At 36.6% G+C, this 27,609-nt stretch overlaps 2 protein-coding genes across 6 annotated transcripts; one reads left to right on the top strand and one right to left on the bottom strand.

The window, feature by feature from the left end:
• Positions 1-614: 614 nt before the first annotated feature.
• Positions 615-10,657, bottom strand: LOC115454769 (syntaxin-17). 4 transcript variants are annotated; one of them, XR_005112200.1, is made up of 8 exons: positions 10,374-10,657; positions 8,448-8,643; positions 7,912-7,971; positions 6,613-6,761; positions 6,152-6,274; positions 5,211-5,290; positions 1,283-1,559; positions 615-1,232 (listed from the first exon to the last, which is right to left on the bottom strand). XR_005112200.1 is itself a non-coding variant. In XM_037437447.1 (7 exons), the coding sequence occupies exons 1-7, from the start codon at positions 10,491-10,493 to the stop codon at positions 1,334-1,336; spliced, it is 954 nt and encodes a 317-aa protein (XP_037293344.1). In that variant the 5' UTR covers positions 10,494-10,657; the 3' UTR covers positions 615-1,333. The 4 variants fall into 4 exon arrangements, 2 of the variants coding, with proteins under 2 accessions (XP_037293344.1, XP_037293348.1); XR_005112201.1 differs by having other exon boundaries at positions 615-1,215; XM_037437447.1 differs by having other exon boundaries at positions 615-1,559.
• A 1,008-nt stretch (positions 10,658-11,665) lies between these two features.
• On the top strand, positions 11,666-23,132 carry LOC115452676 (protein IWS1 homolog). Of its 2 annotated transcripts, none has more exons than XM_030181267.2 (13): positions 11,666-11,874; positions 13,657-13,688; positions 13,823-14,474; positions 14,649-14,813; positions 15,026-15,272; positions 15,747-15,811; positions 16,162-16,351; positions 16,734-16,935; positions 17,595-17,762; positions 19,163-19,325; positions 20,391-20,481; positions 21,580-21,694; positions 22,099-23,132. In XM_030181267.2, exons 1-13 carry the CDS (start codon positions 11,859-11,861, stop codon positions 22,222-22,224), a joined length of 2,232 nt encoding a protein of 743 aa, XP_030037127.2. In that variant the 5' UTR covers positions 11,666-11,858; the 3' UTR covers positions 22,225-23,132. The 2 variants fall into 2 exon arrangements, with proteins under 2 accessions (XP_030037127.2, XP_030037128.2); XM_030181268.2 differs by having other exon boundaries at positions 20,391-20,413; positions 21,625-21,694; positions 22,099-22,333.
• Positions 23,133-27,609: the final 4,477 nt, after the last annotated feature.

The following is a 27,609-nucleotide window of genomic DNA, read 5'->3' as shown; positions in this document are numbered from 1 at the left end:
TTAATCCGTTGTCTTAGTTTTTGTTTTCCGATAAATTGCCCCCGATATCTTAAGCAACGCCAATTTTTTTTACACCGGGTTACCTTTTGAAAAATTTCACCCTTCGCCACTGTTAAGTATACAGTGCTGTCCAACAATATCTATAGACGTTAGGTACACAATCGACGCTCGCAATTACTATATACAGGGTGAGTCAGAAAATCACGCGTTTTTCGATGGATTTACCGCGTTAAAGCTTTCATTATGATCCAGAAACATTTTCAGTCTTATTTACAAACTGTTACAGCGTTAAGAGGTGGTTAAAACTGCGTAAAACATCAACGGTCTCCTAGTTTAAACCTTATTAGAAGGCAAGATGGCGGGTTTTGAGTTACAGCTGATCAAGTTAATTTGTGTTTTAACTAAGCATACCTTTGCGCAATTTTTATAAGTAAGACTGCCAATGTATACAACCAGTCGAGGAATTTACAGCAACAAGCCAAATGGATTATTTCTTCTTCATTCATATGCTGACTATCCTTAAATAAATTGGATAATCTACTAAGTAATTGCCATTCCTTAATACAAGAAAAGGCTAGCTACATTTAATAGGTTTAGGAAATAAATAGTATTTATTTATTAAATATAATGTTACAGGAGTTACACTCAATGCAATTATATTTACATTGACGTATAGCAAATTTAGATACAGATAATAATGTATACGTATTTCATAGTCGATATATTATTAGTTAGAGTTTCTATAGCTACCCTTATGACTTTAAAGGATATACACATGGCGTGTTTTTTAAAGAGCTAAAGGGTTCCTCTAACGCAATCAACGCTGCATGAAACACGATGCAGTTGGGAACTATGTAACTTTACGAACATAGCATTGAAAATACATCTCTTAATAAAAACGTCATATACATACGCCTTTAGTTATATTTATTGCACTAGTCAAATATAATGAGGATATCACAAGCAAAACGCATAATTACTCGACTATGTCACGGTTACATTATTTTATATATGTGGTAATAAATATTCTAATAACCAGCACACATATTGACAACAGGCTAATAAATAAATTTAAATACATAATCAGCTACCTACTCTTAATTCCAAGACAATCTTTCGCAAGATACATAAAAAAAGCAATATGTTGACAATATTGTATTAGAACCAAACTCGAATGTCCTTCATTCACAACTTCAAGGCCCCCAATACAGATACCTAAAACATAAACAATTCTGAGTTGAATATAAATATAATTTTACCTTTATTCAATACTCGAACTCACCCGCTATATCCTAAATTGCCAATGCGTCTAGAAACAGACGCAAGCGTGTCGCTATTGTGATTTTTTCTCGTCCTTGTCCACCCTGAGCTCCTTATCGCCAGCGTGGTCCAGCACAGCGCGCCTCCTGTTGCCGACGAGGCGCGCCCCCAGGTACCCCAGGAGGGAGCCCGCGAGCGCGGCGGCGGCGCCGGCCTTGGCGCCGAGCACGAGCCCCGCCGGGCCGCACAGCGCGGCGCCCAGCACCGCGCCGCCCGCACCCATCGCGCCCGCCTTCAACCTGGTGAGGGCATCGTTCGTTAGTTACGAGCATTATGGAAATGTATTTATACTAGCTGACCCGACAGACGTCCCGTCTTAATTATGAATTTGCAGCGCGCATTCTGTCAATCGCTGACAGTTATTTCGAACAATTGACAGTTATATAAAATTAATATTTTCATTAAGTTTTCTTAAATTTTCTAATTTACCGCGCAATTTTTTGATTTTTTCTTTCATAAAAACCTTCTCCTGACAATAACAAACGCAACAAAAAAAAAATAGTAAAATCGGTCCAGCAGTTCACGCGTGATGGTGTGACCAAGGGAAATAGGGATTCATTTTTATATATATATGTATAAATATAATATGCATATATATATATATATATATATATATATATATATATATATATATATATATATAATATATATATTATGCATACATATATATATACAGGGTCATTTCGACATTGCGTTACTAATTGAAACCACAGGTTCGTGGTGACCTCTGCTAACACCGTGCAAAGAATTATTCATAAGTAACGTATATTTACGTCAATAATCCCGATTTTAGATTTATGGTTTTTGATCACGCTGTCTCTTAGCGCGCTTAACTGAAGTGAATGAACTACGTCACAGCTGATGATATTATTACCGAACCTATAGGGTTCAGAAGGTCAGCTCACAAATGAACTCCCAAAACGTTCACTGACTTGGTTGCAACAGTTCATTGAGTCAATAATTAATTACTACAAAAATATTTCGTCAATTATAAACGTTATTTTCGTTAATAAAATAGTTTTCTTACCAAAAAAGTTACCTACATAATTCCTAAAGTTACAAGATTTAAATCTATTGGTATCGTATTTTTTTAAAATTCTACATGATATTCCGACATTTATTTTAATTCCAACATTAATATTTCGGTTTGTCATAATATCTAAAAGAAGACTACGTACACATTACCGAACGTCATATTATGCTTTCTGTACCATTTCTTTGCTATGGCAATACGTCCGAGTCTTTGACCGAGTGAAAAGAGCGCGCGATTATTCAATACAATAGTCGTACTCTTTCTCGCCTAAACTAGCAATGTTGTCAGTATAAACCTTTTTTACCAAAAAGCTTGCTAAAACGACACAGCATTTCAAAAATTCTGATATTAGATTTTTTTTATTACATGATGTTCTAACAGATTTAACACACAATTGTATTACAAAATAAAATAAGTAATGATTTATGATGAAATGATTAATGAAAAGTCTACCTAATTAAAATAATACACAGCAATATTTTAGTATTTTTAAAACATTATTTTAAGTAATAAAGTATAATAGAGATTTTGGATTCAGTCATTCATTTTCAATAGGCATACGGGGTATAAAATAAACAAGATATTGCACAATAAGTTAATAATAAAAAAGTTTGGTAACACTGCGAAGGCACGTGTTAGTTGTAAAACTCTGGCTCGTCAAATATCGTGTACCTCCAGACTAGTGTTGCCAGGGTCAATTTGTTTAAAATCAAGAAGGTAAAACAAATCGAGATTTAGTGTTGTAGATCGGGACATAAAAAAAGCAAGTATTTTTTTTAATTTAAGTTTTATGTATTGCGTTTTACAAAAATATCACTGCAAGTCATGCTAAAGTTGCGTTTTATTTGGATTTCTGTTTTAACATCGAAGCACAGATCGCCGGGTAGTCGCATCTCTAAGCAAAAGAATAAAACAAAACTGTACCTTCATCGCTAGTGAGATGATACTTGCTATTTTGATTGCATTGTCGCACTCAACACAGTGATGAATTCGTAGTTTATTTTTTCATAATACTTAATGGTCTTAATAATTTTATTGGTGCAAAACGGGTCACGTCCCCAGAACCCTAAAAATCGGGACATCCCGCGCAAATCGGGACATCAGGCAACACTACTCCAGACTACTACATTTGGGGAATTCGCTAACCTCGTGTGTCGCGTGTTGGTCGGTAAGGCACAAAGATATTTAAAGTGGTGCCCTAAATGCGACCTTAACACGTATAAAATAGAATCTATTTTTAGAAATATTTTTATCATTTTGAATATTTTACGATCGCGAAGTTGCATCGTTGACGCGTACGCGAAACTGAACTAATCACAATCTATTGATTATGTTTCTAGCGGGGGCTGTCATTACGATTTTAATGTGGATTTATGAATTTGCGATAGGTACTGAATGGAAAAATCCAATATCATTTTGTCCGACCCGGGATTCGATCCCGTGACCTTAGCAAAGCATCCGTACTATAATACAACTGCGGCACCGAGGTAGTCACAAATTAACTGTATTAAAAATACTTTGAAGTATGAAACAACTTTTAAAGGAACAAGCAATCTACAAATCATTAGGTATTGGTAAACGCATTTACTATTTTGAAAACATGTTAAGATACCTATTGGGACGTCGCGCCGTGACGCATCCCGTCGCTCGACATTTTTACCTAAAACTATCACATTACCTAATTATTATCAAGATTGTAACTTCGTTATTAATTGTTCGTGTGAATTGCCAGACTTGCAGAATGATATTTTATTGTTATGAGTGTTATAAATCTAACCGTTGAACGTATTTATTATAACTACTTATCTACTAAAATGGATGAACTACCTACATTAGAATGTGTGTGTTTTGATTTAAAAGAATGAAACCACTTTAAAATTACGGAAATCATGTGTTATGTGTACCTAACATATGCAGTTGTGGTTATTTGATTAGTGTCGTTTGCTTATGATGATAGTTTGAGCATAGAAAATATGGTTCTAATAAAATGTGATGATTAATGCGTGATGTTTATGTTGGCGTTGGATGTCCACCTGCAAGGTGGACAGACGACTTGATAAACGTCGCGGGAACACATTGGATGCAGGCAGCTTTCGACAGGTCCAGTGATGTGGCACGACACAAAATCCTAGGTAGTTAAAGCGCCGACATCAGCTGTTCGGTCGCGGCGCGGCGCGCGCGGTGCGACGAACTACCTTGCGCTCCGAGTGTGCATCACTCGTTCGTGTGCGTGAGCATAATATTATCAATGACTGTGTGCGATGTTGCCGCTCCGACGAATTCTAGTATAGTAGTAGTGGCAAAAGGGTGTGTAAAAATAAAATTACTATTTGAATATTTATTTTGTTTGAAAATTTTACTTTTTTATTTTTGACCTTAGGTTAGAGTAACTTATAGTAAACTGCTTCTTTCAAGATGACTTTCTCGCAGTTAAATTTAAGTCTAGGGTTACAAAATGACCCTGTATATATATATATATATATATATATATATATATATATATATATATATATATATATATATATATATATACCCTAATTTAATTTTTAAAATTTAATACGACGACATTTTAAAGGCCGAAATATCCATGCATATTAATTATTTTTACGTTTTTCTTTCAACTGCGAGAACTAATCACTAACTAGACGTGAATTTAAATTCTTTACTTGTCAATACTTGTTTAGTTACCCAGATTAAAGGTGAAACAAAATGTATGAAAAATGGACCTTAAGCTATAACCTTAATTCAATAATTTAAAAAAAAAAAACAAAAAAGAAATCGGAAATATTTATAACAATATGTAAAAAAAACAACCGTTAACGCAAACATATACGTATTGTATCTATATTATTCTCACCTTTCCGCAGCAGATAGGTGAGTGCGAGCAACTTCAACATTTTCCGCGGCAACCTCCACATTAGTTGACACTGTAGCTACCTGCCAAGAAATTATAAAAAAATTATGGATTTGTGAAACTATAGACGTTATGCCTAATCATAGTGAGAAGCGCGTGGTGATATTTGATAAAACAGCTTTCGAATATAGCATATTGTCACAAGACACGAACTTATGTCTCGATAGATTATAGTTGATCGAGACATCATCATGCGGTTCCCTCGTTGGTATAATAGCCGGCAAACGGTATTGTGTGTAATGGCGGTAGTGTATTCAACTTGATTGCTGGATTAGGTATACATACATAGCACTACAGTTTATTCCTATTACAGGGGGTAGACCGAGGTATTATCAATTTTGCACACCGATATTTCGCCAATTATCTTAGGATCCATCAAATAGGCTGTAAACGATCCTATTTTTAATAATTGGGCTATTTTTAATACTGAGCAGAAAAACCTAATTTCACTCTATCCTAAAATCAATGTCAAGCATGGCAGTCGGACAGAGGCAATACGACTACGCTACCAACACAAGTATGTTACCGATAAACATCGATATATATCTACTGCGTACTAAATTTAGCGTTCCGAACATTCAGTGTGTTCAACTGCATTGAACTGCAATCCATTCAAACTTACTTTAGTATGATTTTAATATTATGAACTTGTGGTTGTGTACAGGGTGGCGCTCATAATATAAAAACTCGAGTCTAAGTGTAAACCTTGATTTGAATAAAAAATATCAATAAAATAAGTAAAATTATTTATTGTTCAAGTGAATAAATAGGTAATAACAGCGCCGTTTTGGTTGCCATTTTAGTTCAGATTTTGCACAAATAGTTTATATGGACGTTCGTGTCTATAGAATATACGTCAATGCCGATAAGTATGTACCACTCACCCGTTCTCTATCAGCGAGTGCGGCGGCCTGCACGGTCTGCCACGCCTCGTGCAGGGCGCGCACTTCGGACTGCAGCTCGCTCCACCCGCGCAGAACCGCCTCACGCTCGCGCAGCGCCACTTCCTTACGATCAATTGTATAGCTAACTTTAACACCCAGTGCATGGTGGTCTTATTTATCGAATTCGCTGTTCTTGGAACACGTAACGACTATGTTAACTCTAAAGTCATGAATCCTAGTATAATTAATAATTGTTTTTTTTTCTTTCAGCTCTACTTTACCTTCGCTTTTTCTAGGCAACTAGTCTTCATTACAGAATGGATAATAATACTGACATTACTTATAATATTAGAGGACTTGTTTAATTGTGTCAACTCCAGTTTGCGGTTTCTGCATTTACTTACATACATGAAACATCTTCATATTTCGCAATTATTAGGATAAAGGCTAAAACAACTCACTTGCTCGTTCACCTGAAGCTGTATTAAAGGCGACTCCAACTCCTGTACATCATCACCCCTGGATATGATGCCCACGGAGTCGGTGGACATCGTGCTCCCCGCCACCGTCTGCTCGGGCGGACGACGATTTATAGAAAGAGGGGAAGTGTCTGCAAAATTTCTTATTTATAAATTATGAGATTGGTGAAGGCTCAAATCAGTTCCTCCATAACTTTCCTAGTATTGTTCAGAAGTAAGGGGTGTTTCTATCAACCAGGTAATATTCGTTAATAATTTTAATTTGAGCGGAGCACAAACCGGGCGTCTTGGCCCGCCATAGCGTAACAAACGCGAACATGCAAACGACACAGAATGCCTCTCTAGAATGTAACATAAAAAAAAAACACAAGCAACCGTGTCATTTGGTTCTAACGATTATAATCGTACCCATTTAAGTATACCAAAATGTATCAGCCCGACAATTATTCAAAAGTAAGTTATTAATATTCAACACGCAATTACTCCAAATATGATATTTTACTTTTCAGCAAAACACGCCAAGATCTATTATTTTCTGGCACAAAAAAGTATGTGTGAATCCACACATTTTTTTATTTATAGAAAAATCCAGCTGTAACAAATACCATTCACAAATGGTTAAATTGGTTAGAACATTTTAGAATAATTAAGTCCAATTGGTCGACAGACTAATGTATAACTTGTTTTTCATGTCACATTCTAGGGGGGGTCGGTACCATTGACATGTTAGCTACATAAAACACACGCGCTGTGTTTTGCTGCACTACGGTGGCACTTATTTTAACACGCGTAGCGCGTCGTAAAATACATCTGATTCGTTAATTTATTAAAAATAAAAAGTTAATTTTCATACACACAAAAAACATGCTCTTTTACTACAAACACCCTACAGCATTAGATATTATTAATAATACATTATATGGTTTGTACTAATTTTGGTAAATGTTTAATGATTCTTTGAAACAATAATTGTTTGATTCCCAAAAATAATCCAGATTTGTAATTTTGCAACTACATGTCTTGTATTGTTCTAAAGCAGATTTATTTTAGTATGGACAACACCATCATTGTAGACAAATATCCAAGGAATCGTTCTCTTAAAAAGATATAATTTTAACCCGAGGAAACATCGTATTTTCCAGTTTTTTGACGATTGTAACAAATGTAAGTTATTTATTATAAATGATGGTGGTTTTAATTAGGTTTGAGAGGTTACTATCCCAGCTATTTAATGTTAATTTGAAACAGTTAATACAGCAAACGCATTCTCATTGGTCTCACCGCTGCGACGAGGGCTCGCGCCCCGTGCCACAATCGCCCTACAACTGCTCTCAATTATACCTATAACATACATTATCACCTACAATCACACATTTTCCTTCCTCAAGGGTAGCCAGAGATGTTGAAGACTCATACTTTGCCAAAATAACCCTATATAATTTTTCTATCAGAGAATTGCACCCCAATAACATATAATGTGATGAAAAATTTAATAATAGGAAAGTAATTAAGTTTCATGGATATCCTTGGAAAAAGTGTGTCTATAAATGCAATATAACTGAATTGGTTTCATTCAGCGCTTGTTATTTATAGAATTCTTTAAATGAAAAATAATAACCAGATTGGATTTCACCCATTGTTGTTTATTTTATTATATCTACCCTTTAAACGTAGGATAGAGAGTGTCTCCCAAATTATACCTAATTCATGTCTTTCAGCTATTGTATTAACAGAAAAGGTTTACAAGTATTTAAACACTTCAAGATACCAGGGTATTATTACGAATTAAAAAACCAGTATAAATAAAAGCCACCTACCCAAATAATCCATAATCGCTCTAAGCGTGAGGTCCCTGGATCGCTGCGTGAGCTTGTCGAACTTGGTCAGGTCCTCAGGCCTCACCTGCCGCCGCAGCGTCTCCAGCTCGGCGAGCAACACTCGCAGCTGCGACGCGACGCGACGAGCGTGCACCTGCTCCGAGCGGACGCGAGGGTACTCACCATTTTCTTCATACTAAGATGAAGACAAATATTGAAATAAGTATTTTATATGATGGTACTGTGTGTAAAATTAATAATATTTTTTCTTTTAATTTTACATGGGTAAAGTGACTCCAATGTTAATGGAAAGCAACATGGGATCCAGATAATGTGACAACTGTCAAATGATCATTACTCTCTGTAACTGCACAGTGGATCTCTAAGTAGCGATGCAGCAGACGATCTGGCCAATAGAAGGTCAAGTCAGGTAGCGGTTGAACCCATTCCAATAGTACCGCTACCTATCTGCCAGCTAAGGTCATGGCTGCGATAAAGAACAAAAAGACAACACGCGGATCAATGGGCATATAACAATGCATGTAGACAGTCCCGGGAAGTAATGCCACACCCAGATCGACGTCTGACGAAGCGCCTTCTATCCCGGACAGGGCCTCTCTACACATAATGGTGGGTACAATCATCGAACACTGCCCATTAAACAAACACTTATATGTTTTAGGTATCATCTACAGCCCCCTTTGTAGGGATGTCTATCACATGACAAAACAGCCTCCTACATTATCCTGGAATGCGAAGGTGTAACTGCACAACGAGCTGAAATCCTCGGTACATCGGGGTTACTCTGAAAGGCCTGTGGAGGAACCAGGACGATCCTGGACTTCTCGAAGGAGTTGGGCTAGCTAGACCTATAGTCGACATATCACGTACAATGGCCCGACCTACTACAGGCTAAGTGCGGTAAAAGGAGCCCTTCAACATAGGACATAGATATTTTTTGTCACCCACTCAGTCATTAAATTATTTATTTAAACCTTTAAAATTTTATTGATTATTTGTATTCCAATAGTCGCATTACCATCTGTTTGGAAAGCAGTTCTCACTAGGAAAGAGTGGGCATAAAAATCTGGTGTTTAGTTAATTGAAATAAAACAATTTATGTCATGAGGCGGACATGCACCATAAAATAATATAAATAACCACAATAAAATCTATAAAAGTTTAATTTCAATGTCTGACATTTGCATCTGTAAACCTAAGAAATCATTGTGCTTAATTTAGTAAACCACTTACAGTTTTACTTATAAACTTGTTTTAGCATTAAGAGGTGGTTAAGAATTGCTTAAACAGCTGTCAAAAACATCACCGGTTTCTAGTTTAAAACTTTGTGTTTAGCTTTAATTAAGCATAGCTTTGTGATATTTTTATAAGTCAAACTGCTAGACCACATATCAAATAAATATTCCTTACTTTACTCAAAAAAGGCTTAACTAGAAACCACATAAAAAGTCTATCAAATAAAATAGGTAATAGTGGATAACTCAGTCCATAGATAAAATGTTATTTGCTCTAAGAAATATTTTTAAACAAATTATGCAACTAGAGTAAAAAAAAAAGTCATCATAGAAATATAAGAGTAAGAAAACTTTCAATTCAACATGCCTGATAAATAGCAGTTGCCTATATGTACTTATAATAATTAAAAACCAAAATAATATAGTGCAAATACTACTGCACAGAAAAAAATAAATAATAACAGCAAAACGCAACACATTATGCCACAGCCTAGAACAGTGAACACAATACATACAGCCAATTTTTTTCATATTTGGAACTATTAATAGAAACGTTGCAACGACGCGCAAACCCACTATTACGCTTTAGTTTTCGACTATTTTTACATCACACCCACGTAACAGCTGTGCCGTCAAATATTCTAAAGACAAAGGAAATAGAAATACGTACTTTGATAATATTGGCCTTGTGTTGTCTAAGCAAGTCCAAGTGATGCGGTATTGCGACTTCGTTAAATTTTGTTAATGAAAGCTCTACTCTCTTTAGCGGCAGTTTATTCTGCTCCTCCATTTTTATCACAGATTTTAGATTTGCAAAAGTATTAAAAGTTATTTGTACGTATAAAAACACAAGTAAATAGTCACATACTGGTCTCACAGTATACGAATTACGAACTCAATACAAAATAAATATCAATTTTGGTTTGACAATAATTTGACAGTTGACAATTGACGTTTTCGATTAACTTCAAGAATCTATCGGTGCTGCAAATAAATTTTTGGATAATATTCTGTCCTGCGACCGAAATTGTTTTTATTATTGTGGGCTTAAAATTAGACAGAAAACATATAGAACTGACTACCTTGGTGGCGTAGTTGTACTACGGTGTAACTGCAGTACTAAGGTTCGATCCCCAGATCGGGAAAAGTCATATTGGGTTTTTCTACTCCTTATCAGCCTGTAAAATTTGTGGCGGATATGGCGATGAGCTCGTCCCCTATCACATCATGCTACGGAATATACATAGTAAAAGTAGACCACCTGTTCGGCCTCTTTTTATCCCTTTGGGGTTATCTTCCGCAAGCAATTTTTACCGTGTAAACAATTACGGCAAACTGATTGACTTGTGGCGAGTCGCATTGTGGCAGAGTGTATAAAATTATAATAATATTGCTGTTAATCTAAACTCAATTGGAAATTCTTGTATAATATATTGCTGTGAAAATATTGTAATCCAAACTAAACTTTATCTGTCAGAATGAAAACTATGGAAGTAACGCACTTTATCATTTATTTTCAGCAACATGTATATAAGCAAAATGCAACAAACGCTCAAAATAAGATTATATCATTATTATAAAACTATTAAATCTTCGCATATATTAGTTAAGTAACGGTCTTAAATTTAGTAACACGATACATAATTCCGTTAATTCTTTTATTACAACGAATTGTACATAAAAAATGCACTAAAAGCATTATAGGGTTTATTCGTTGCACGGTTATTCGTTATACGTTTTATATATCTGAATACTTAGTCTGACAACCCAAGAACAACTGAGAAAACGGAACGATATATTTTTTTGGGCTCCTACATAGTTGTTATATTTAAAATGATTACGAATTTGTAATTGGCATAGTTAAGTATTCAAATGATACAAATTATTAATCCATTCATTAATCTGACATGAAAGACATTATAATTTTTCATGCACATAATGCTCAATACAAGAGAATATTATCTGTGCCAAAAATCCATCGCTTGTTTGTCTGAGCAGTGTATCCGATCGAATTTTATGTCATAAAAAATCATTTTGCTGTATTGTTGAAAACTATATCTAGATAATATTGGGTTGATTTTAAGCTAAAGTAATATTTTAATTACAAATCGTAGGGGCTTATAGCTTTTATTATAGTGTGATTGATAGAACAACTATGGACATCGACACGGGTAAGTTTTATTATTATTAAAACTAACCTCTTTTTATAGATAGAATTTCGAGAATTTACGCTTGATATTCCGTATGTTTCTTGCGTTATTTTATAAGATTTATTACCAAACGGTTCTAGTAAATGAAAATATGAAGTAACATTATCCAAATGCGCAACAATACACAACTTTTGTAAATGCATATAATAGTCTAAATTTGATTTTGGGTTTTGAAAACAAGTAACAACCCATCATACTTATGCGGTTAAATCGCTTTAAGCATTTATGACACTATTTAGTCGATAGGAAAATAACATTTCGAATGAAAAAAATATATTTTGAAAGAATAATAAATTGTAGATTTTGGCAATCTCTAACAAACACTCTTCACCTGTCGAAATTAACCCTCAATTTGGGCTTCACGCAACACTTATATGTTGCAGATGGGACTTTGCTTTGTACTTACACATACTTTTACAACTAGCTGCATGTATGATATCAATTAAATGTGGGAAAAATTAAGAAAGTACAGGTTCATAGGTTTGGGTTCAAATCCTGGGTCAGAAAAAATTATATTAGCTTTGGCTGCCTAGTATTAACTTATAGTCGGGAGTTTGTGGCTGTAAGGCGTAAACTATCAGCCTCTCACATGATGAAAAGTGACTACCTTGGTTGTGCCTCTTCTTACCCTTACAGGGATAAAGGTGGAAGTGTATTTGTTTGCTTTAGTATACAAACATATATATAGAATTAATGCCATAGACTTTCTCTCAGTCAAGGGTTGTGGAGAATTATTACATTTAAAATAATTTATCCACATTAACAGATGCCTTAGATCTCAATTTCTCCACTTTAGAGATTGAATTCAAATTTCTTAACCAACATTGATGTTCAAATGTGTTTGTGATCCAATTTTGGAATATTTTGTTGTAAAATGATGATTTGCAGTGTTTTAGCTTCATATGAAACACTAACAAAAAATATGTCTAGCGCCCAACTTTCCCTTTTTTATTGATCATGAAAATTAACAAAGCACATTCAGTTTTTTTTATAAATATATTGGTTTATTCTCGTTATAAGATTAAAGATTTAAATTGGGATTGTTTATTGCAATTGGCAATGAGACAGTTTAATTGTCTTGAAATCTCTGAAGTGTAAAGATGTACACTTGCAAATTTAATTCGTTATTTAATTATTATCAATAATTTGATTTTGCCCCTAGCTTTGCTCTTAGAGAAGCCTTTCCTGTAATCAAATTAACATTATGCACTCTTTTGGGATTAAACATAATGTGGTGTTTGGCAAAAAGTAATTATATTTGAAATAGAAATGTATCATTACAAAACGTAATATGGATTATCAACACAAGTTATGAGGAAGAGTATTTCAATGGTTCACAATTAGATTTGATGTGAATGCAATGCAAAAAATGTATGTAATATAATTACAAGCGATTGAAATACATGTAATCAAAATTACAAATCTAATTATAAAAGAAATAATTATACTGCCTTGTTAAGGCAGGATCTTCATGTGTCTGGCAAATTTCATGCTATTGCACCTTCTGTTTTTACTAATAACATCTTGCAAATTCACATTTATTATATTAGTTGGATAAATATTTAAGATTTTTGTAAATGAATATCCATTTTCCTTATCATGTTTTTGTTACAATACTGTACATAACATTATGTATGAATAATATATTTTTAATGTAGTTAGAGTGCCTATTTCATCAATTTTTAGTTTAATGCTTCCTTTTTATGGTTACTGTTTGTCTAAAGTAAAAAAAAAAAATTGCAGGTGGCAGGAGATCCCGCTCACGCAGCAAATCTGTAAGTTTTCTAATGATAATTCTTCAATGAAACTTTTGTCAGAACAATAGATAAGAAATCGCAATTAATCATTGCATAATTAATATTAATATAACATAAACATGATTGCCGATTCTTTACTTTGCCATTTTCAGGCGGACTCAAAGATGTCGCATGACGGATCGACGCACTCACGCCGAACTTCCCGCTCGAAATCTCGCTCCAAATCTCGCAGCCGTTCGCGTTCCCGTTCCAAATCCTCCTCAAAGTCCAGATCCAGGAGTGGATCCCGTGCCTCCTCCCGTTCTAGGTCGGGCTCTCCTAAATCAGCTCGATCAGGATCTCCAGCTAAATCGCGGAGCAGCAGTCCAGCGAAATCGAGGTCCAGGAGCGGTTCCCGGGCTCGCTCGCGATCTAGAAGCGGTTCACGAGCGCGTTCCCGCTCTAGAAGTGGCTCTCCAGCCAAATCGAGATCCCGTAGCGGATCTCCAGCAAAATCCAGGTCCAGAAGTCGTTCCAAAAGTGGTTCTAGGTCACGAAGTGGCTCCAGAGCTAGATCTGGCAGCGGTTCGCCCAGACGATCTCGTTCCAAGTCCGGAAGTCGTTCTGTAGCAAAGTCAAAGTCTAAAAGTAAATCCAGGTCGCGAAGTGGAACGCCTAAATCTAAGTCTAGATCGAGGAGCCGGTCTGGTTCGCCAGGGAAAATGGAGATAGATGAGCAGAAGGCGAGGTCCCGAAGTGGGTCCAGAGCCAAGAGCGCGGGCAGCAAGAGGTCAAGGTCTAAATCTGCATCGAAATCACCAGCTAGTAAGTCATGTAGAATATGTATTTGGCTGTGTGTAGTTTTAGATGTAATGTCACAATGTCATTGCTTATTTTCCAAACCACTTAATGAACCCAATATTTGTGAGCATTTTTTTTTATTCTCGATTTGTTTATAAGAGTAAAGGTATGTATTAAAAATGTGTATACTTTTTGCAGGGTCTCGTGCCAGCCGGTCCCGTTCCCGATCGGGATCACGTCGTTCTAAATCCAAATCCAAATCCCGCTCTAAATCTCGTTCCAAATCTCGTTCCAAATCTCGTTCCAAATCTCGCTCCAAATCTCGTTCTAAGTCACGCTCTCGGTCTAAATCGGCTGAAGGAGGTACGTAACTTTTTGTACAGTAGATACTACTATTTATTCTGCCTGGTAGTTCTAGAGTTAGTGATTATACTGCAAAGCCAATTCAGACCATCTGCACTAAGAAATCTTCATGAAAATGTTGGTGGCTTGACATCATCTAGGCTTTTCTTTAACGTAGTCTTGAATGGTGCTAGGTTGTGACAGAAATACTTAACAATGCTTTTAATTCACAGCTGGCAAAAGAAAAAGTCGCTCGCGTTCACGCTCGGGATCACGTAAATCCGCATCTCGCGCTCGTTCCGGCTCTCGCTCGAAATCCCGCTCTAAATCTCGTTCTAAATCCCGCTCTAAATCTCGCTCGCGATCTCGTTCAAAATCCGGATCACGTTCGAGATCGCGCTCGGGTTCGCGTTCGAAGTCCCGCTCCAAGTCCGGCTCCAGATCGAGATCTCGTTCTGGTTCTGCTAAATCAAAGTCTAGGTAAGTTTTAAAAGTTATAAATCTCGAAAAAAAATACTGTCGATTCTGAAAATTATTTGCCTAAATTCGTTATTATCCTTTAGTGCTATATTAAACTTCTATTAATCTTTGTAAAGATTATTATTTCGAGGGGAACTGCATGCTAAAATTATATAGCACATCATTTTGGAAATATCAATTCCCATTAAACATTAATGCTCGGGCCCAGAAGCGAACACTGAAATCTCGACTTTTTTTTTTATTTAAATACTACAAGCATCAAAAAAAATAAGAAAGTTAATTAGAAGTCTATCAGGCCATTGTTATAAAAAATGCGGGCATAACCTCGCCAAAAAAATATTAGACCACTAAACGAATATTTCCAAAATACACAATTTGTTTAATAATATAAAGACGTTATAAACTCACCAAAAGAGAGATATAAGATATCAATATCTTCAGCTGTTCGTCTACAGGTTGATGTATTTTTCCCAGATCCCGTTCCCGCTCAAAATCTCGGTCAAGTTCGCGTTCCGGATCGGTGTCTCCATCTCGCAGAGGTGAGTAACTTTCATCTTAATCATTTGGAAATTGAAGTCAGAACTTTTATACCGTAGAACTTCATTGCTCCCAAAGTGACAGGTCGGGTAACTAAAGATGCTACGATACTCATACGAATGTAATTTTACACAGAAATAAAAAAAAAAGTAGATGCAAAAGGCATCTTATTTTTTTTGGCGTTGTTGATGCGTGAACACTGCGTTGCCATGACGACTGACGTATATTTATTTACAGAAATGTCACACACGCATCATATGAATGTGATGTACGCACTTTTAAATAATCAACCTATACACCAATGAGATTCGTTTTCAGGCTACTGAAATAACTTTTAAATCTATTTTGACAGCCAAGAAACGTCGCACAGTCCGCCTCGACTCAGACGACGAGGGCGAACCCAAGCGCGCCCGAGTCGAAGGGGAGGGAGAAGGAGAAGGGGAGGATGCGCCAGGAGAGGAGGGGGGAGAGAGGCCAGAAGCCTCTCAGACTGCAATCGATGCTGATTCATCCGACGATGACATCGCACCGGATTCTAAGAGGTAACCCGATTAGGAATATACTATTTTACTGTGGAAAAGAGAAGGATATTTTGAAGTTTTAAATTGTCTAAAATACCTGCGCGAATTTCTTTTCGCATGATTTTTAATGTTTGTCATTACTTCAGGTAAAAGGTACTGTAGATGATCACCAGTAGTAACTGGAGAATCCACTTGGAACCGATTCGTTTTGGTAATGAAAACGAACAGTTCGGACAATTATTACTTCTGTTTCTATTTGGACTACAGTAAAAAGATGTGAATCATTGACTAAGAGCTCACCACCATTCATCACATGAGATGCAATTTAAAATTTTGATCAACAGCTTCCCTAGTATAGATTGTCATTCCTGAAAATCGCCTGTCAATATATCATTTCCCCCAGCGCTGAAATGTCCTCCGGCATGTCCGACTTCGACATAATGTTGGCACGCAAGCGAGAGGAGAGACGCGGCAAGCGGCGGCGCAGAGACATTACCATCATCAACGACAATGATGACCTCATCGCGCAGCTTCTGCAGCAGATGAGGGTTGCAGCCGACGAGGACCGGGACCTCAACAAGAGGAACCAACCTGCTGTTAGAAAGGTGAGTCAATATAGCTTTTTAGTTAAGTGAGTGAAGGTATTTAGTCGTCTTTCTCAGACACGAGAGAGTGAAAGAGGGAGAAGAAAGAGACTGGTTTCTTTGTACTAATGTCAATAGTAAGAGATGGTGGCAACTTTTAGGTGATAATTATTTTTCGTCTGAAGGACCTGGCGAAGGAAGAAGTGAAAAGGAGAAAAGGAGAGTGTTATATTTGTGGTAATGGGAGATGAAAGGCATAGGTTGACTGATCACTGGTGGTTGAGGTGATATTGATTTGGCATTGAATAAGATGGTTGTAGAGAAGGCTTGTGCTGGTGCATACAAAACATCACACAATTTTTTTTTAACTTTGTTGTGGTGGTAGCAGTCCGTTGTAATGACGACTGTTGTTTCCCGATTTATTCCCAAAGGGTTAAGAGGTGCATCCAGGGCACTCACTTTTCGCCAAGTGTGTTCCGTCCTATGATGTGATAGGGGGCGAGTCTATCGCCACATCGGGCACAAATTCGAGACTCCGGCCTGTTACTGAGCAGAAAATCCCAAATATCACATTGCCTGGCCCGGGATTCGGACCCAGGGCCTCAGCTGTACCGCGCATGCAGTACAACTACGCCACCGAGGCGTTCCGCCTATACATTCCACCACCCTGTCTCCCGCAGGTGTCGATGCTGAAGCAGGCGATGTCGCAGCTGATCAAGAAGGACCTGCAGCTGGCCTTCCTGGAGCACAACGTGCTGAACGTGCTGTGCGACTGGCTCGCGCCCATGCCCAACCGCGCCCTGCCCTGTCTGCTCATACGCGAGAGCATACTCAAGCTGCTCATGGACGTGAGTACATTACACAACTACAATATTATATGGACGATGTGCTTCAGGTTTGAAATTTGACGATATATTATTTAACTAGCTGACCCGACAGACGTTGTCCCGTCTTAACTATGAATTCGCAGCGCGCATTCTGTCAATCGCTGACAGTTATTTCAAACAATTGACAGTTTGTAAAATTAATATTTTCGTTAAATTTCCTAATTTTCCGCGCAAGGTTTTTATTTTTTTCTTTCATAAGAACCTTCTCCTGACAATAACAAACACAACAAGTATAATATAAGTAAGTAATAGTGAAATCGGTTCAGCCGTTCACGCGTGATGGCGTGACCAAGGGAAATAGGGATTCATTTTTATATATATATAGATTAAAAGAGGCAAGCTCTTTAGAACATTCAGTAAACATTAAATTGATATAAATTTCCAGTCAATGACAGTGACGTGCGACGTTTCGTTTTTCTTTGTTCACTTGCTTGAAGATAGATGGCGTATTAAGTTCAGTGTTGCAATTAATTCATTTCATTTCGTGACATGCAAATAACAAAAAAATTAAATGAATAAGAACTGTTGCAGAAATTTGCAACAAGGTTTGTTTCGTGATATGTAAATTAAAAAAAAAATGTGAACTGTTACGGAGTTTTGCTGCTTTGAGTAATATAGCTAAGTTACTGACTTACGATTTTTATACGGACATTGTAAAGTAATCCCACTGCACCTGATGATAAGGTTTAAAGGGTATTGGAGCCAGGAATAATGAAGGTTGATTATTCCAAATTTAAATACTTATTAATCCATCATTTGACACTGATAAAGCGGTTGGTAGTCTTTCGGGAACGACTTTAATGGGTATGAAATAAAGTCTATTTTTGTTATTAATTGGTTTAAATGAAACATAACTTTGTGGTAAGATATTGTATTTTATATCCGCCCAGATAGCGACCACCGTACACAAGGTGGTAAACCTCGCCATACTGACCCACCTAAGTGTCGCGTTCCGGGATCTGCCTGTGTATATCCGGCTCCAATAAGCCGAAATAATTGACAACATATTTTAATTTTTTCAACATACTCAAATGTTTATATTTTATGTAACAAGATCTAAAATTATGAGACCCATATTTTTTCTTTTTTCAAAACTCAGTTATTTTCATTCATGATTTTCACTTTGAATTTTATTTTATTCTAAAACGACGTAAGCACCAAATGACGTCACATATACGTCTCAAGACGCAATGACCTTCGCTTTGCAGTAAAAAAAAGTTAAGTGACAGTTTGTTTTAGGCACGTTTACATTTTGAAATGTTGTCAATTGGTTCGACTGGATATTCTATTGAACGCCACTCCAATCACTATACTCGTTTAAAAAAAAACTTTCGAAAAATTTTATAAAATATTTTTTCCAGTTCCCAGCAATAGACAAGTCCCTGCTCAAACAGTCTGGCATAGGAAAAGCGGTGATGTACTTATACAAGCACCCGAAGGAGACGAAGGCGAACCGCGAGAGGGCAGGACGACTCATCTCGGAGTGGGCTAGACCTATATTCAACCTCTCCACTGATTTTAAAGGTAATTGAAATGATTTATTTGAATCCGTAAAATGTTATACATTATCTAGATTCCTTCAATATTAACTCTATTAGTTCGGAAATCAGTTCTCACCAGAGAAGAACGGGCAAGAAACTCTGGTGTTGGTCTTTTTAATTATTTTATTTTTATAAGCTTTTTTTATAAGCCTTAGAAAACATATTATTGGTTTAGATTAACCTATTCTTTAGACTGGTGGCATAGTTGTATTTCGATACGACTGCAGCGCTGAGGTTCGATCCTCGGATCGGGCAAATAGATTTTGGGTTTTTCTACCCCCTACAGTTCGGAGCCTAGAATTTGAATACGATATGGCGATAGGCTCGCTCTATTGTATTATGGGACGGAATATAGAAGGCGGAAAGTGTGTACACTAGTTGCGTTTTTCTTCGGTAATAAAGGGCGTATGTGCAATTGTGTGTCACAACCTTTGGAACACGCTGAATTAAATTGTGAATATTTTTACATGATGAGTAGTTTAAGTGAGTCTAAAAGTCTTCATTACTTGGTAAGGTTATTGTTATTTAGGTGAAGTAGTGAAAAAAATTACTAAATAAAAAAAAAATATCGTACCCATAGAGATAATATGTTGGGCGTGGAACGGTCTGTCGAGACGGGAGGAATTTTAAGGGTGTGTGAAGCCTACCAATCTGCACTAGGCCAGCGTGGTGGACTAAGGCCTAATCCCTCTCAGTATTAGAGGAGGCCTGTGCTCAGCAGTGGGACAGTATATAATACAGAGCTGATATTATATTATTATTATAATATGAGACTGCCTCGGTGGCGTAGTTGTATTGCACGTCCGGTACAATAGCGCTCTGAGGTCCTGGGTTCGAATCCCGGGTCGGGCAAAGTGATATTTGGGTTTTTCTGCTCAGTATCAGCCCGGAGTCTGCCCGATATGGCGATAGGCTCGCCCCCTATCACATCATGGGACGGAACATACTTGGCGAAAAGTGGGTGCCCTAGTTGCGCCTCTGCATACCCCTTCGGGGATAAATGCGTGATGTTATGTATGTTATGTATGTATTATAATGTGATGTGCAGCGATGACCCGCGAGGAGCGCCAGGCGCGGGACGAGGCCATGGCGGGCTCCCGGCACAACAAGCCGCCGCCGCGGGACGAACACGCCGACAGGTAACTACACCACACGACTCGCCTCCGACGCTACCTGCAGGCAAATATCTCACGTGTCAGCGATGAGATATCACTTTCTTTTGGTTTGGACGATTTCTAATTACTACTACTATATCTACTTAGTTTTGAATTCAGTTTAAGGGCCGTTCAAGTATTGCGTAACACAATTTGGACGATAGGGGGGGGGGGGGGGGATTCGGACAACACGTTTTGTAACATTGGATTTTTTAATTTTAAAACAATAAAGGTATGTCGGAGTGAAAACTCTTTTACTTGGTTATTTTTCTACATGACCGGTAAAGTATCACCAGTGTATATTTATTTTCCAGACAGTTATTCAATTATTGAAACACTTCTTTACTTCACTAACAATTTACTGCATAGTAACACTAGCGGAATACACAATGTGCTCGGTTCGAGCGTCCAAATAAGACTCGTACAAAAACTTCTACAAGATTCTTGCTCTCGTCGTTCGGCCGGTCCTTATATTGACAGCAGTCGACCTCCCTCCTTTTCTAATACTTCCTCGATGTAATGATAGATGGCGCCACTATCGCTCCGGAAATTCACCAATTCAACGAATAACGAGCTGCTGCGGCGACAGGTATTTTAGCGATTTTCCGGTACTTTGCGAAATAAAGTGTAATTTAAGAGTTACATAACTTTTTGAAGGGGGGGGGGGTGGCGTACAGGAAAACGTTACGGTGCGTTACATAGGGGGGTGGATGGGTCAAAAATCTTCAAAAACTGCGTTACGTAATACTTGAACGGCCGCTTATTTGTTAATTTAGCCCTTTTATAGAACAGAAGGGGGATAAAATTAAAAATATTTATGTAACACAATGGATTTTGCTATACATAACGAATAAAAACAGTATGAATTTTACAGTATGCACGAAATTAATAAATGTATTGACAATGGTCCCTACAGATAACTATTTGATTATGCCATAAAAAAAATATATATTTTTTTTGATGTACTAAATTTACTTTAAAAAAAATGTAAAAGAAATTATATTATCCAGCCAAGGCATAAAAAATTGCAAAGAAAGAGTTATATCCAGCCAAGCCACTAATCTGTCCCCATTCCCCCCGCAGTAAGGCGCGCCGGCCCGGGGACGCGGGCTGGGTGTCCCGCGCCAGAGTGCCGCTGCCCTCCAACAAGGACTACGTCTACCGACCCAAGTCCACCAGCGACGTCGACATGTCGCGGGTAACTATAAATTGCACGGCACACAGTACACTGTGTATACTTCTTGCTTGTAACTACACATGGCCTTCTCCCCTCTACCCATCCTAAAAGGGTTCCTTTCCCTCCCACACACTTCCTACCCCTCCTAAAGGGTACAAAATTCGATTCGATTTCGATTTTAGGCGCGATTTCCTTCATTGTAACGATAATTTATTCCAAGTGCAGTGAAGCTTTTTTGTAATTTTTTTTCAATAGTATTTATTTTTTAAAATATAACTCAAGTAATGACATTCAGGAACTGTAAGCTTTCATTTTACTTATAAAAACGTAGTCAATATCGAACATGGTTATTAATCATCAACGATTTTATCAAAAATGACAATCATTCCTAATGATTTCATTAACACAATTCCTTCAAATTCCAGCCTGCTAAAAAGAAAATGACCCGATATGAGAAACACATGAAGCGATTCATAGATCAGAAACGGATGAAGAGCGGGTCGCGGCGGGCCGTCGAAATATCCATCGAGGGCCGCAAGATGGCGTTATAATGTACCACAAATGACCCAATACTGTACATTACCGGAATTAACTCTCAAGCCGTCTCCAACGAGACGCGGCGGGTCGTGTTGATTTTACTCATGGTGGGTCATTTTTGACCCCCATATAATCGATATGGGTTGTGTTTGCATCCCGATTATCGGTAGATAAATTGTGTCGGATGTGAATGCAATAGCTGTGTAAGCTGGGTCAATTTGGCCCACGGGTCATTTTTGACCCATTATCTTGTATATAAGCGACATATTATATAAATTGGAGAGCAATATTAGAATCGCAAAAGCATGTGCTACTTAAGAACACCTTTCGTCGTCAATGTTTAAAAGTGGGTCATGTCAACCATATGATTTGGAGCGAAGTTTGGGCCTGTACGGACTGCTTTGTCTATATAAAGTATCCAAGCATTGTGTTCCGTTTAAAATGACAGTAATAATTACTGAGCATTGCAAGACTTAACTATCTTAGAGGAAAGCAATAGAGTGTCCTGGAATGTTTTATTCGGTTGTACTACTTTGAATTTATACTGTCAGGCGAGCTCTCTGCTCGTTTTAACCGACTTCAAAAAAGGAGGATTCAATTCGACTATTTTTTTCCCACAAACAGGGCCCTTGCTACCGCCGTCTCAGTGATATGGGGCCCCCGAGCTTTAGAGGTTCCTCTTGACCCATACCTATATTAGAGCGCCCAGAAATTCGTACTGTCTTAAACTACTAAAATTTTTATATAAGGCTCCTGTATGGCAAACTACGCCACACAATCTAAGCGACATAACAATAAAGACTGGCAACGGTTGCCGTAATGTTAAGCAGAAGACGCTTATGTGATTGGTATTTCAAGTCTTATAATTAGTATGTAAGTACGAGATTGATAAATAAACAATACTTATTATTTTGTTGTACTATATCATTTGCTTCTGTTTTTTGTATATGTACGCGGCAAAGTGACTCCACTGCACCTGACGGTAAGTGGAGTGGTCCAATAGAATGTCGACTGACGAGAGATGATTAGCCCTCGGCAGTCGACACAATTATGCCGGCCGTTGGAACCGGACATACAGGCTTTCAATGTGATTTCTCAAGTTCTTTGGAAATCTTACTAATGCAGTATCAAGAGAAGAATTTGTGGTATCTGCCTACCCTTAAAGCTTTGCTGTTTTAGGAGTGGTTTCAGTAAGATCTTAAACAATTATATTGCTAATTATGAATGAATGTCAAATAATTATTCATTAAATCAGTCCTATTAGTTATTTTTTTATTTTGTAATAAAACATTGTGATTATCAGAACTTAAAGAATTTTCCTTTGACCATTCTGACCAAATCGAATCACGCACAATTTGTCTGAAGTGTTATATGGCCGGCAGTCATCTGTTATAGACAACTCTGGGCCAGTATGTAATTAGAATTACGAATTACCTTTAATCGTCATCGGTTACTTCAGAAACTATTCTGAACTTAACCCATCAAGGTCTTTTTTTATTACCTTAGTAGGCCAACAAGCAGTCCGCCTGATGGTCAGTAGCATCCGCCGTACATGGACTTTGCAATGCCAGAGGCACATTAAGCCGTTGCCTACCGGGAAAAAGTCTTACCCCCTTATTCATAGACGTTTTTTATCTATGGACGGAGCATTGCTGTGATAATAAGTCTGTTCCTCAGCTTTGTTTATCTGACAGCCAATTAGATTCAAGTTGTATCTCAATATTAGACAATCACAAAGGCCCTATGTCTACGCACTGCGAAGACTGCCGTTCCGTCAGCACTGACTGTTACTTGTTATCACAGCAATGCTCCGTCCTTAGATAATAAACGTCTATGAATAAGGGGTCTATACTCTAGGACGGTGTACTTTTATCAAGGCAGTGTTGTGAAATTAGCGTGGTATGGTATTCTGTATAGCAATACAGTATTTGTCTTATTTTTTTATAACTTACATAAAATATGTACGTGGTATAAATTCCGAAACAGAAGTGATTGAAATTTAATGAAGAATCCACTAGCTCTAAACCATTGAAATTTGGTAGTAAAATGAGTATCAAAAAAACAGAAAAAACTAAATAATTGCATGTGACGTTAGCGGGCATTACGCTGCGTGCGAAAGAAAGAGATGGAGCGATATCCCCACTCCAGCATGTAGCAATATTTGAAATTTGAATTACTGCCTTATTACTTATCGAATTTTAATGCTGTTTCACAGAAGGATTTCTTTTTGTACTACTTGCTGTTACATATTAATAAATGCACAAAATCAAACACAGTCAATTCCCCTTTTATAATTGTCATAAAAGCGACGTGGCATCATTACACAGCTACGCGCCCCAGTACCTTCCTTAAGCGAGTACAGTGCGATGGAGTGTCGGGGAACTTGTTGGGATCGGTCCCATCCTCCGCAACACCTTAAAAAGTGGTGGAGCGCGTTTTCATGGATGAAATGACCTATATGGGAAATCATGCGCTTGCTTGTTCGCCTACCGTCTGTCATCTGCTTGTATAACCAAAAAAGTTGTATTAGTAGCCTTAGTCAAACTTTAAAACAGATTTATAAAAATGATCAACCACTACATTCGGATCGAAACGTTATTGGACTAATTAGTATAAATGACTTACTAAAATTACTTACTAAGGGTTGAGAGCGCCTACCACGCTTACCAGTAAGTTCGGTGTATTTGTATAAGCCAACCTTTGTCTTGCTTACAAAATGACACGAAAAAAAACTTACTTTGATTGTTTTTGATCTATCTCAAAAATGAACCAATTAGAATAGTGTTTCTGACATGCTTACAAATGATTTTGATTGGTTCATTCTCGGATTCGGATTGAAGATTGAGATTTGGAACGTTTATTAAAAACGGCTGCTATTCAGTTAGGTTTATAAACAATTCACTCGCGAGAAAGAGACAAGAATATTTATAGGTAAGGCGAATTATATACCGCATTGTAAATATAGTGTTAACGGTATGTAAATGGTGACTCGCATTGAATTTGTGTTAATTTTTTTTATTGTTAAGTCATTTGGGCATACTCTGTCGTATACATAAATAAATTTTTACTGTTAGTTCATTACACGGTGTCATTAAAATTTTTGTTGTCCTTTTAATTACACCATACGATACAACGGTTGTTAGGTTGATCTAACCAAGCGACATTTCACTGGCTCACTATGACAAGGTTCTATGCTATATTTTATGCTCAAATTGAATCTAAATATATATAACTCAAAGGTGACTGACTGACATAGTGATCTATCAGCGCACAGCCCAAACCACTGGATGGATCGGGCTGAAATTTGGCATGCAGGTAGATGTTATGACGTAGGCATCCGCTAAGAAAGGATTTTAATTAATTCTACCCCCAAGGGGATAAAATAGGGGATGTAAGTTTGTATAAATTTTCTTAGATTATCGACTGATTGAACTGAAATTAAAGATTGGAGCTACTATGATAAAGACGTTCGCTTAAATACGATTTTGATAAATTCAACCCTCATGGGGATAATATTAGTTTTAACTTCTCAGTACCGGGAAAATATGTAGCAAGACTTTTATCATACAGTGGACTTTTATCCCGGAAAACTACTTCACGCGGGTGAAGTCGCGAGCTAAAGCTAGTTATATATATATATCACATGATTCTATGTCTTTTTCAGTGAAATTCATCGAGTAATCCCCAAAGATAAATAAAAGGGGGACCATGAATAATTTTTTTTCTAATTTTCACCTAAATGTGTATAAATCTCATATTTTTAACATCGATAAAAATTAACATAGGACCTTGTAATAGTAAGTTAGTGATTTGTTGCGATATCGAATTATTGTACACATTGTTGGAATCAATGTACTTTTTTCCTAGTTTTTTAAACGAAATTTTAATTATAATTTCATAGGGATTTCATAGACATCGAAAATAAGATTAGTTTTCTGATTTTATTGCTATAGAGAAAATTAATACGCAAATAGTTGTGATAAAACCTGCAAATAGTTTTCATTTGGAAATTAAAGAATAAAGTCCTTTTTATCATCATAATATAGAACATCTAAGGATGTATTAAAAATAACCGTTGTGTGTAGGTATAAATTTGTTAATTTGTCTCACTTTTATACTGAGTTAGATTTATTTGATAGAGAATTTTATGTGACAATTGAAAAATCACTCCTATATCAATCTTAACAACCGTCGATATAAAAAGCAAGAAAAATATATTTTTTACGTTATATAATTGATTCTAAGTTTTAGTTCACTTTTATTATTAAAAATATGTTTGGAATTTTGACGTCTCGTTTTTTTTGTCCTGATTATGACTTATCTTTGTGAGGTGCAATAAACAATAGTTTGTGATGTATGACTAAAGTAAAGTAAGTGTCGAATAATATTGTTGTTTTATTTTTCTTATATTTTCGCAGTAATTAGAGCAAAGTCCATGAGATAACGTATTGACTGGCAAGGTGAAAAATGTGTTTTTAAACGAGGAACAATAACAAACTTTCCTATCATCTCCCATTACGCCGGCCTTGTGTGTAGTTTGCCATTTTACAAAGAGGAGGAGGATCAAGACTGGCAGATTCGCAAACCGCGCTTTGCCAAAAAAATATAAATAAAAAAAAATAGTCAAGATTAAAAAAAGTTTATTGTTCAATAATAATTACAATATCACAGCCATTTTAATCGTCACAAATATTTTGAAAACTGATTACGTTTATTTTTTTCAGTTTTACAAATTATTTATGTCGGTTTTCAAATTGTTCTAAGGTTTAAATTATAATTAAGTATATTTTTATTATAATTAAAATTTAATATCATTATGGTGTATTTCAATTTTATTAAGGCGATCCCCCGAGCAAAAGGCCTTGAGTATTCGTTCCATATATTACATAGGATTTACGAATAATTTCTTTATATAAATTTTAGGCCTTTTTGAAAGTTTAAGCTATCAAAATATTCCTTATTGTCTTCCGAATAGTGCTGATTGCAAATTAAAATGAGTACTTGAAACAGGGGATGTTCAGATTTAACAATTTTAGTGGCCATTTTCGTTATGATAAATTTGTAACAATCAAAGTAAAGATACCACATGGTAGTTATATTTTTTCTATATGTATTACTAATTTCAAAAATACGGTTATCACTCCGTATTGCTCGGGGCACCGCCTTAAGCGCTATTTTACAATAATTTAAGTAAATACGCCATTTTGAAACCAGAAAAATTATCTCCAAGATGGCGCATTTAAAAATGCATCAGTTACAATTTTCATAAAACTATCTACCTACATTTATATATTTACCTAGTATTAATTCGGAAGTTTACTTTAAATTCGGCTTTCGGGGGACATTATTATTTAGAGTATCAGTAATTTTAAGTTGCTTAGTGTTTATCATTTTTTGAA

The sequence above is a fragment of the Manduca sexta genome, chromosome 2 (assembly GCF_014839805.1).
Source record: "Manduca sexta isolate Smith_Timp_Sample1 chromosome 2, JHU_Msex_v1.0, whole genome shotgun sequence".
Taxonomy (NCBI): Eukaryota; Metazoa; Arthropoda; class Insecta; order Lepidoptera; family Sphingidae; genus Manduca; species Manduca sexta.
The sequence above is the reverse complement of the archived record's forward strand: the minus strand, read 5'-3'. Positions and strand labels throughout refer to the sequence as shown.